General features: G+C 39.5%; 1 protein-coding gene across 1 annotated transcript; it reads left to right on the plus strand.

Annotated features, from left to right (window-relative positions):
• The first annotated feature begins 1,237 nt into the window (after positions 1 to 1,237).
• pip4k2ca (phosphatidylinositol-5-phosphate 4-kinase, type II, gamma a) lies at positions 1,238 to 9,770 on the plus strand. The gene is made up of 10 exons (XM_076276007.1): positions 1,238 to 1,644; positions 2,309 to 2,406; positions 3,102 to 3,198; positions 3,496 to 3,645; positions 5,165 to 5,311; positions 5,940 to 5,978; positions 6,128 to 6,241; positions 7,216 to 7,480; positions 7,627 to 7,730; positions 8,049 to 9,770. Exons 1-10 carry the CDS (start codon positions 1,486 to 1,488, stop codon positions 8,127 to 8,129), a joined length of 1,254 nt encoding a protein of 417 aa, XP_076132122.1. The 5' UTR covers positions 1,238 to 1,485; the 3' UTR covers positions 8,130 to 9,770.
• Positions 9,771 to 12,141: the final 2,371 nt, after the last annotated feature.

The following is a 12,141-nucleotide window of genomic DNA, read 5'->3' on the forward strand; positions in this document are numbered from 1 at the left end:
TACTGGACATTACTAGACAGCACTTGAGTGAGGATAGACTTATTTCCACTTCACAAATAACCATTGCTATCTGCAATAGCTACAGTACAGGGACATTAATCAGTTCATAGCTGAGGATTTGTCCTAAGTCCACTTCCCTTTCAGCATCATATGCAGTAATGATGCACTGGAGAGTATTTCTTTTTGTTGCACTATAAAGGAAATCTTGTCTAAATTTTTTGCAAATAATGCAATCTCCATAGCACTCTTCAGCACTCCTCAAACATGCACACTCTTCCATTGTTTTGCATGGCTGGAATTTGAATGATAGGAAAGAGCACCAGTGAGATGTTTTAATTAGGCAAGCACTGTCGCCTTTACAGTAAAAAAAAAATACAGTAAAGAGTGACAACTGTTCATAATAGTTAGTGACAAAGTACTTTCTACAGACAAAATGAGCAGTCTACAATTCTATCAATTTATTATGAAGGAATCTATTTTGTTTCTAAACCTCATACTGAATTTTAGCTATTATTTCAATTTATATTTTAATTGTAGCTTATTTTCATTTGCTACTTGAGGGTCATTGGGGTAATTCCTGTCCTGTCCTACAACATATCTGATATATAAAGAGTTTATTAATGCCTTATTTTTTGCAATTCCTATGATATCTGATGACAAAACCAAAAAGTATGTGAATTATGCTAATTAGCAAGCTTAAAACTCAAAACTGAACTTGGTAAACAAAATATTTGAATTCAGCACCCTCAAATTGTGTGAAATGGCCCCTTTACCGACTTTCCTCAAATTTGCCAACAGGACTTTTTCTGAACGTTTGTTAGCTATCTGCTCTCCCTCTAATTAAAGGTAAGTAAGCAATGTGGTAGGCCTCTCAGAACCTCAAACCATTGCGCAACAGGCAGCTTCTTGTAGTCCAGTCAGCACCATAAACATAAACTGTCTAAAAGAAATGTCAGCACGATTTCGATAATGCCCTACAACAGTGACGATATTCTTTTTTGCATTACAGAAAGGATATAGATAGATAGATAGATAGATACTTTATTGATCCTCAAGGGGAAATTCAGGAAAGCAATTTCCCCCCAAGAATTCCTCTCAATCATGGTCACAACACTACTGAGTCGTATGGGAGGTTTACAATATGAATGGGCCTAGACTAGTTTCCGTACATCACATGACACGTGTTTTATGTGCATTTGTATTTCTCCACCTGTACCACGTGATGAACAGCCAGGTGAGCCAGTACGACAGTAAAATTCTTATGAGAACTGAGCTGTCATATTGTGTAAAGGGGATTTTTCCTGTGGTGGACAATGGCGATGGCAATTGGGCTACGGACTGTGAAATATTAACCTTAATGCTGACACATTTTAGAACAGTTTTTGGGGTTTGTCTAAGTCTCCGCCCTTTAATTGTCAGGCACCAAAACGACCGACTGGGATCAAATAGAGGAAAAGTATTTCAACTTTTTAAGCCAGGTTTGTGATGGCGTCCCTTGGTAACGCTGGTGCCACATCGAGTCCAATGGTCATGCTGGCCCCAAAAACCAAGACGAAAAAGAAACACTTCGTGCAGCAGAAGGTGAAAGTATTTCGAGCGAGCGACCCAGTTCTCAGCGTCTTCATGTGGGGAGTAAACCACTCGGTACGTTCTTGGTTAAACTTGCTTAGCTTTCGAGCTAGCTAATTTCGTTACCCTATCTGTTGTCTGAACTAGCCAGCTACCATTGCTAGCTAAACGTTATTATTCATTTTGCAAACTAGTTGTGGGCCTATTGTCTGATATTGTCGGAAGGCGCACCCAGAAGCGCGAGATAAAAATCAAATACTTCCAGTTCCTATCTTTGTTATTTAGCAAGCTAAGCTAACTTGAGACTGGTTGTTTCAACAAGCTATCATTTGGTTGAATCTGCCCAATTGAATTGCCAGCGCATTGTAAACTCCTGTACATGTTGCACGACTTGCCACAAAGCAAGCTTCCGTTAAACGTGCACTGTTAATCGTAATCATTGTTGTATTAGTAAAGTTGCCCAACAGCATGTCGAGAGATGGCAATGGTTTGTTGACCTTGCCATTCAGGCCTTGGTCTATCATTCAGTGAGGAAAGGTCTTGCTATCTGTTCAAGTGTTGTCCCTGTGTCTTATTAACTCGGGTGACCCACCGTTTTGGCATAACTAGTTTTCTCTACTTAACATCTGAATGCAAATGAGTTGAATGATGTGTACAAATAGTACAGCACACCTGTCAGCCGTCAAACCTTGTATGATGCAAAAGTAATCTAAGTTGCTCTCTCTCTTCCCTTTTTCAGATTAATGATTTAAATCAGGTACCTATTCCTGTCATGCTGTTGCCCGATGACTTCAAAGCCAACACTAAGATTAAAGTCAACAATCACCTCTTCAACAAGTAATGAGGCCATTATGGTATTTATATCAAGAAAGCAGTAGGCATTGTATATCACTGGTTTTGCACAAAACTGGTTCCTTTCTTCTTTTACAGTTGTGTGCTTTAATGTTTCAATTTAAAGAGTATGGTGTTTCTCAAAACTAGGCATAACAAGAACCTTTTTAACTTGGGTAGAGGAAATTCCTCTCCAAAATCCTTTGGTTTTGCAGTGGCACCTCAGAATTAGTAAGAGATGTGTGAAATTCCTGTGGTGGATGAAAACTCTCTAAGGAAGGGATGGGTTTAAGGCAGGGGCTTCAACCTTTTTTGGCAGATATTTTGATGTCACAAAATGTTGGCGACCCCAATCATTCACAACATCACTGTTGTAACACCCAGTCGAGAGTGGGACATTGATTTTCCCCAAATGGCTATCTTTGCGCATGTGGTTGTTTTGCTACTTAGTTTTGAACGTATTTTTATGTAGCCAGATTGTAATGAAGGATCTGGTTACATAGGGGTTTTAATATTTTTTTATTTAATGTATATTTTAATGTAATGTACTGGTCAATTGTAAGATACCCAGTATCTCAGGCGACCCCATTTGAATTTCAGGCGACCTCAAGGTTGGGAAACAATGGTTTAAGGGAAGTGAAGGCTAAAAGTTTTTTTTTTTCCTGGCTTGTTTTACAAAGTTGTATGTATCTTTAACTCAGAGAAAATCTCCCAGGACATTTCAAGTTCAAGGAATACTGTCCCCAAGTGTTCCGCAACCTCAGAGAGCGTTTTGGAATTGAGGATTTGGATTATCAGGTATGATTGGGTACACATGGCTTTGCATTCAAATTGATGGGCTGTACATTAAGCATGTGCGATATAGACTTCCAGCTATATCATGTTGTGGTGCTCCGTGTATATGTAAACATGTCATGAGCTAAATTCTTATCATGAGGAGGAATTCTATTCTACCAGTATATTATGGCCAATACAATATGGCACAACCTAACTGTACATTCATCACTCTGTGTAGAAAAAGCAAGCTAAAAAATGTCTGAAAAGATTTTCAGTTACCACTGTCCAGCACATTTTTACTTCTACTCTGTTTTGTAGGTCTCTCTTGCACGTAGCCCACCTGTACGTGGAGGGGAAAGCCAAGGAGAGGGTCTACTGCTGACCTCATATGACCGCACACTGGTGGTCAAGCAAATCTCCAGTGAGGATGTTGCTGATATTCACAACATCTTGTCAGAATACCATCAGGTATTCCCAAGCTCCAAAACTCAGCCATTTTGCTCAGCGTGTGTGTGTGTGTGTGTGTGTTAGGGCTGCACAATTTGGGGAAAATATGAAATTGTTTTTTCTGACAGATATTGCAATTTGTGATATGATTTTTTTAATGTCAATGATTGATAAGTAGCACAGCACTCCTGATTGACTGTGAAGCTCACCAATCAAAAGTTATGTGCTTATCAAGCAGTATGTATGCTTACCAATCAGAAGTGGCACAGTCAAGGAGGATGACATTCATATAAGTAATACATGTGACAAGATTAACTGTGCACGTTTATTTGTAGGTTTTGTGATTTGATACTTAACATTGGTTCATATTTCAATTGCAGTAATTGTGCACCCCTAGTATAGGGTATGTAGGCTATTCGGTAATCTTTAAGAAAATGTATCCATTATATTGGCTGTGAATCAGTATGCAGAAGAGTTTGTTGTGATAACGTATGTATTTTTCAATCGGTCAAGATTACTCACTACGGATTGTTACTGCCCATTTGCTATCCTAGTCCTTCAATGACTTTCTATAGCAAATGTTTACAGCTATCTGTAGATGAGGGCTCAGTGATCTCAGCAAGGCATACAGTAAAGGCCTGAATGAAGGCCTCAGAATGCCAGTGGATGGACCAGCAGGAGTGCTCTTCTCAAGGCCTCTGAATGGTCCCTGCAGTCATTTAGAATAGAACCGTATGTGCTTATCCATTAGGAGTCAGGTACAGTCTGTTTAGAGATGGCCAGAGAGAGAGAGAGAGACAGAGAGACAGAGAGACATAGAGACACACACACATACACGGGGGGGTTTAGATTTTAGCTGAACAAGCAGATTGTTATCTAGGCCAGGCACCTGATTATGCCGTGCTTTTACATGTCCAGAGGGATTCACTTAGCATGCATTAAAGTCAGTCATTTATTTTAATTTGAAAGGTAATGTCAGAAGCATTCTTTCAGCATTCCATCCGGAGCATTCTTTTCTTTATTGTTTCTACTATATTTGATGTGGTATATACCAGAGCCGTATAAAGGTACCTAAAGGCAGTTATATGTTCTAATGGCCATCATACCGCTGCATTCAGTTTTGCAGTACAGCACATGGTTGTGTTACCCTGTTGAAGAGTAACCTACCTGCGCTACAGTCTGCTGTCGTTTCTGGGCAAAGTAGGACAAGAGAATGTGTGCAGGGATACTTGGCAGTCCCAGAGATGGTCTTAACCTAGATTTTAGAATGGTGAAAGAATAGTTACTTGGTGTTAAATGCTACATGTTAAATGCTACATCAAATTGCAATATGTTGCTTTTTCCATACTGAATCTGGTCATAATACATCATGTCAGATGTATGCCTAGAATCTAGATAGTGATTACATTAATTTGGGCCAATCAAAAGAAGAGCCCATTTATTCCGTCAGGATGCTCATACTTTCAAACTGTGTATTTGGTATTATATGTGATATATGTGACCCTTCCATTTGATCCTTGATCTGAACTTTTCATTGCAGCACATCGTCAAATGCCATGGCAGTACCCTTCTACCCCAGTTCCTGGGCATGTACCGTGTAAGCGTGGAAAGTGAGGACTCCTACCTGATCGTCATGAGAAACATGTTCAGCCACAGACTCCTAGTGCACCGGAAGTACGACTTGAAAGTAAGTTACAAGTACTGTTTCACATTAGCATGAAGGTGACTCCAAAGATTGTGGGGGCGGGGGGGTAGGATAGGTTACTCACATAAGTGTGGTTCTCTCCTGGTATGAGTGAGGGGGTGAATGTGGGCCCCGACAGGGTCATCCCAGACTTCTGTGCATGGTGAAGTTGACATGCCACAAGTGGCCCGTTAGGTTGAGTTATTATGGAATGGCAAGCTTTGTAGCTGTTGCTTTAGACACTTTGTAGGTGTTCACTCACAGCTGGGTCTGGTGCCATCACTGCCTCTGAGGGTGAGAAGAGGTTTAAGATTGATGAAGTTGTTATGAAGTTAACATCTTTGCAACTTATGTCATATTGCTTCTTGGGAAATTCGTGAGGGGGTGTGTCCCTCAGTGAATCCCTCATTCCTCCTGAAATGAATGCTTGAAAGAGAACTAGTATTGTGTGAAGATTAATAGTGATTTTCAGAAACTCTGTCAGTGTTCAGTTGCACTGACAAGGTTTGACCACAGGAGGGCACATAATGATCAGTTAGTGCTGATATTGTTCTCTGTGTTTTTTCTCTAACGTGGACGGAGTATGCCTGTTGGAGGAATAGAAAATTCAATACATGACTGATATTCACAGGGCTCTCTGGTATCCCGAGAAGCAAGTGACAAAGAAAAGGTAAGGTAGAAAAAACTAACTGCATAATCTACTAACTTTCTACACGAACGAGATGTATCACTACAACTTCAATATAAAAAAAATCTTAGTCTTATAAAGAGCTACTGGTGTTGCCAAGCAATATGGTTCTTCTTGTATTACATTTTTAGGTGAAAGAGTTGCCCACGTACAAAGATGTAGACTTCAGAAACAACATGCAGAAGGTCTACGTGGATGAAGAAGAAAAAGAAAAATTCATGGAGAAACTGAACAGAGACGTAGAGGTGAAACATAACCACACATTTTACATCACTTCCTTTTTCCCCATACAGAGAGATGCACAGTGTGGACAATGAGTCAGTCAATTCCAATCCAATTGTATTCAGAAAACCAAGAACATGAAGCTTCAGTGTAACTATTCTGCATTACTGAAGGGTAACTGCATTAAACAATGTGAAGGTGTCAAAAACAACTTGCTAGGCTATTTACTATGATAAACATGAGATGCTAAACCAGTGGTCTTAAACACCTGGCCCACGGCCAAATCCGGCCTGCAAGACAGTTTCTTGTTGGTCCTTGGTTGTCTTATATCAGTTTTTAGTTGCCACCTAACTGTAAACGTAAGCAAAATTTTTTTTGAATAAAAAGGAAATGTTGACCAGAAGCATCGGCAGTTTCAAGAGAAGAGCAGTTTCAAGAGAAGTAGACAAAGATTTATTTTAATCTCTTACTACTGACCTGGGGTGCGTTTCCCAAAACCATAGTTGCTAACCTGTTAGCAACTTAGTTGGTTGGCAATGGGAAATTGCATTGCAACCTACAAAGTTGCTAACTTTGTAGGTTGCAATACTGATTCACTGAGGGATACACCCCCTCACTAACTTAGTTAGAAACTATGGTTTTGGGAAACGCGCCCCTGTTGAAGAGCAGTTTCAAGAAAAGTAGACAAAGATTTATTTTAATCTCTTACTACTGACCTTACATTAAAGTTATCAAATGTCAGCACTTTAAGGAACTGCAGACTCTCATTTCACAATATTTAACAGTAACAGAGTAAGTGTGAATCACTAGGATTTAATTTCTAACAAGCTGCTGCCTACTTTGATGTCAGTTCTTAAACACTATAAAGGTAAAAAAAAAAAAACCTTTTAGAATCATTGTTTATTGGATTATTTGAATTGAATTGAATTGAACAGCCATCATTGTCCTGGATGATGCCATGTCTTATAAACTAGCTGTTTGACCCTATGTGTTCCAGTTCCTGGTGAGGCTGAAGATCATGGACTATAGTCTGCTCCTGGGCATCCACGACGTGACTCGGGCTGAGCGGGACGAGGAAGAAGCCGAGGAGCCTGGCTGTGAGGACGAGGCCGATCCCGACAACGGCCTAGCGCCCGCACTGCTGGTCGGCTCCTATGGGACCTCACCTGAGGGCATTGCGGGCTACATGAACTCCTTCAAGCCCCTTGGCCCTGGCGAATTTGATCCCTACGTGGATGTGTATGCTGTCAAAAGCGCCCCAGGTAAGTGTGTGGAATAAACAGTGTCTGTCTTGCGTGTATGGCTCCCTGTTGTACTGAGATGAGCGAATGTGATGAAAGGAGTGGGAGAAGCAATGAACCCTGAGTTTCAGCGGTTCTGCTAAGTGCTATTTCCTCTTGGCTTCCAGGAGCACCACAAAAGGAGGTGTACTTCATGGGTTTAATCGATGTGTTGACACAGTATGACACCAAGAAAAAAGCTGCGCATGCAGCAAAGACCGTAAAACATGGGGTAAGTCATTGATTCAGAGGAAGGGAGAGGCTAGTTGCTAGGAAGGATGTACACTTTTTAGTTTCTTCATGCGAAAAGAATCTACATATCTATTTTATCCATACAATGCCTGTTGAAATTGTCACCTACTAAAGTAGTTAACATATATTTTCTGGATGTTTTTGAGGGAAATAAAGGGTTGTATGACAAAATCCAAGTTTTATGAAAAACATGAAATTATCCAATTACATTGATCAAATCCTTTTATCTATGTGGCATGCTTTGTGTAATTTTCTGCAAATCTTTGTTTTACATATCTGAGCTCATCCTCTGTTTCAGGCTGGTGCTGAAATATCTACTGTTCATCCAGAGCAGTATGCAAAGAGATTCCGCGACTTCATCACTAACATTTTTGCATAGTGGGACTGTTCAACTGGATGTACATGTACTTTACCAGAATAAGATAATTTAAATAGTGATTTTAAAAATTAGGTCATTTATACATACTCATACAGTATACATGACAATATATCAATGTCTGGTGCAGAGTAAGGTGAGGTATCACAATCGTTTCCCCATGCTGCACATGGGCAAAGAGGGAGGATTTTGTAATCAGGACCTGAAGTGGCCTACTATCAGCCTCATATCTGAGCTTTAGTAGTGTTCCCATATAGAGTTCATGGGATGAAGAGGTAGAGCCCACAGTATAGCAGGGTATATTCTAGAGTAGGTAATCGTCAGGTGCACTGCACAGTAAAGGGCTTGTAGTGTGGTTTGAACTGTTTTTTTCTCTACGTATTCTGGAGCTGCTCTAGAATGTAATTTAACCTAGCTTTGAGTCTTAGGAGTCGTGCATGGGTGCGCCAGATACCGAGCATAGGCAATATACAAAATACAACCTCTAGATGCCTTTGGTGGTTTCTGGGAGTTTTTCGAGTCAGTATTCAACTGCTGCTGATAACCTGAAGCTCTCCTGAGTCCATGATTCTAGTAGAGAACCGAATATAGTTTAACAAAAAATTTTTTTTTTTTTCCTTAAGTGCTGTCAAGGATCTAGGGTACAAAAACTAGATAAATACATAGCTTTGAAGAAATAATTTATAGCTGATATTGATCAACTCTGGCATACAATATGCCTCATTGCATTGTATTTATTTTGTTACCAGTGTTTGGACCAAAAGGGTTTTTTTGATTGTTTTTTTTTCCATAACCTTTTCTGCATCATTTTTAATTGCCATTTTTAAGATGTAACTCATTCCTTTGCAACTCAACAGTGCCAATATCATGAAATGTCGCAGACAACTGCCCTAGGATGCTTTGCAGGTTTCACTTTGATCTTCCCTCCTGCAATAGTGGTCTACAGTTTCTGTATGCCAATGGGCGAACATTAAAATAATTTCTGAGATTTCCACCTCAGAGACACATGACATAATTGGTTGAACCTGAAATACTTGCAGTGCTTAAATTTGAATATATTTCAGAGCACAGTGCTGGACATACTCAAAGATATTTTTCTTCACAATGATTCTGACATTGAAAATATGCTCTATTTGTTTTGAGCCAAACTGAAGAACCATGGTAAATCTTGTCTTCTGGGAGCCATTTTAGAGTTCTATCACTTAATAGTGATTGCATTATTTAGTGTTATTTATTGGAACCAAATTATTTTCTACATTACTCTTACATGTCATTCATCATGGCATATGGGTTGTGTTGCAATGAAGTTGTTAGTCCCTGTTAATTATTTTTTCCCCCCATTTTTTGTTCCCATGGTGATGTGAGGGGTTGTCTGCTTGTAGGTGTTCATATTGCAATGTTAAAATCATACACATTATAATGTCACTCACAAAAAATATGTGCAATCAGGTATTCCAAAAATAAGTGCATCTGTAAGTTGTTTTGATATATTAGGGAAGATATTAAGTAAGCTTGCCTGCTTCCCCATTACAGTAAAGCAGCTGTATGGTGATGTATTTCCTCTCAACTAGAGCAGTTTACTTACAGCATATTGAACCTGTTGCTGATGTTAAGTAAATAAAGCCTATTTCATTGTCATTTTGATCATTTTGTCCATTGTCCTGTTTTATGTGGTGTCAGCGTAATGACTTAAGACTTCACAAATACCGTATGGGCAGTATTTATGATGCATGCATTTAAAATATGTATTTAAAATACAAAATAATAATTTGACATTTGTATTTTATTGGGTTGCCTTTATATTTTCTATCAAACTACTTAAAAATACTGTTTTGACAAATATTTTTGGGAAAATCAATACTTTTGGTGATGAGGTGATATACAAGTGCAAAACAATGAATTTAGCCTCTGACTAATGCTGACAGAATCAAAGCTGTCATGGACAAATGCTTGGACCCGGCAGATCTATTTCAACATAGCATATTCACCCCATAGGGTTCCACTGTCGTGTCACCTGACGTTTGTATCCAACATGGCGCCAATGATTTGAGTTGGCCAAACTCTATATATGGCTATGATTAAAATATTGAGTTTCAGGAAGATGATCCAATGTAAGATGATTAACATGTAGGTTGCTCACACACAGAATACACCAGTCTCAAGTTTCTTGAGAACTTTAATCATCCAATTGGAACACGTGGAACCAGTTATGTTGTGTGGCTCAAAACGTTACACCATGTATCATCTACAGCAACATGATGAAAAATTCATATTTATCCCCCTTGGCGTCAATTTAGCGCTTAACCGGTCCTTCCTGATCAACAGCATTACACAGTGCGATATCAAGCAATCTGGGCATGCATTGATCATGTCAGAGACTTGTCTCCACTTTGTACCACTTGACAAGCTCAGCTGTGACTGAGTGCATCTCACAGTATTTAAGCTATGAGATGTAACAGGCAGGTCAGCATAGGGGATCTGTTGACTGTTGGTAGGTTTCTCGTATCTCAATCCACTTAATCAGCGAGAGTCAGTGTGCTGATGAAGGAATAGATCAAATAGACAGATATGCCCATGGGTTATGGTAAGGTTTACAAAGTTATTTCATGCTCCTTTTGGAGAGTATTTTTAGTATTTTCAAAATAGAAAAATACTGTATTTTATTTTGATGCATGGCATATTTTGTAGTTTATTTTTTACAATGAGGGTATTTGATGTTTTATTTTAAAATACATGTTGATGTAGGCCTATGTTTAATCCATTCCCTGGATGTGTGAGAGTTAGTTACTTAACCAAAAAGAAGTATCCTATTTTAACCAAAAAGAAGCATCGTATTTCAGCGCATATGGCAATACAATGAAAGACTAAGGTAAATGTTAAGGTTACTTAAGTGGTGCTGTACTCTAAGCCTACACCAAGCTCACATAGGGCCAGAACAGGATTCATTCCCCCTTACCAGAAGCCATAATTCTGCTGACAGTCTGCTTCCTGTTGCTCTCGCAAAAAGGGGTGACTTCTCTTAACTAAGGGAAACACGCAGGATGAGGAGAGACAAAGAAAAAGAGGATACAAGAAGAACCTCAGACCTCCGTAAGCTCTGAATTTGCTGACGAGCAGACCAATTGTAAGGGGCTGGAACATGGCGTCCTGACCACCTCACATTTATCTGCAGTCAATTTGAAATGTTGCCAACAAAAACGTACGGCGAGGGGGGACAGTTACTGGTTTCCTACATGCTGGAGTGGTAGCAAAAGGACACATAAATGGGGTTTTCCCTCTTTTCAGATTTTTGAGATGTGTTTACCCAAAGTCTAATGTTACAGATAAAATGTAATTCTGTCAAAGGATTTTGGAGTTGGTGGGTTTAAGAAGGGTTTAGAGTGAAGTTTGGCGAGGGACTGATACAAAATCATCCAAAGCCAATAATTTCCATGGCAAATTTAATATGAAACCATGCATGCACCACACTTGTTTTGCAAAGTGTGTGCCTCAATGTCTCCTTTCTGACATACTCCCTTGCTGAGGTGAATGTCAATTCCTAATTGTTTCGTGGAAATCAGCGAATCATCCCAGGGCATCCATTCTAACCTGGGCACTAGAGTGAACAAATCAAATTGGACGGGAGTTTAGGTTAAGAGGTTGCCTTCCTCCACAGCCCACATGGTCGTCAGGCTTCCTAACTCCCCCGCTGCTCCTACTCTTCACACTGGCACTAGGACTTTGAGGTATTTCCTGCTATTGTCCTACATGTGGGGGCTGTTTTTTTTAGCATATCAGTCTCAGACCACCTATATGTTTTTCCTAGAATTTGGAACTCTTTAAATGATGCACCACTATATCCCATGGTGAGATGTGCCACCATAGTTGTTACACAAAGGCGAATCCAGGAATAGTCATTTCCAGGCTTGTTTCACATTTACTCTTATGGACTGATCAATAACTTCCTAATTTTAAGTTTATCATTTATGTATATTTTTATATAATAATTTAGTACACCATTTGCAAATAGAGATAG

The sequence above is a fragment of the Alosa pseudoharengus genome, unplaced genomic scaffold (genome assembly GCF_046254945.1).
Source record: "Alosa pseudoharengus isolate Yale_2024_CS ecotype anadromous, Long Island Sound unplaced genomic scaffold, YU_APseudo_1.1 YU_APseudo_1.1_scf_9, whole genome shotgun sequence".
NCBI classification, from domain to species: Eukaryota; Metazoa; Chordata; class Actinopteri; order Clupeiformes; family Clupeidae; genus Alosa; species Alosa pseudoharengus.

What these genes read in the sequence shown, in the direction of transcription:
- pip4k2ca (XM_076276007.1), top strand. Translation starts at nt 1,486, where the DNA reads ATGGCGTCCCTTGGTAACGCTGGTGCCACATCGAGTCCAATGGTCATG. An exon ending in AACAATCACCTCTTCAACAA is followed by an intron (nt 2,407 to 3,101) that starts GTAATGAGGCCA and finishes TCTTTAACTCAG; the next exon opens with AGAAAATCTCCCAGGACATT. An exon ending in TTGAGGATTTGGATTATCAG is followed by an intron (nt 3,199 to 3,495) that starts GTATGATTGGGT and finishes TCTGTTTTGTAG; the next exon opens with GTCTCTCTTGCACGTAGCCC.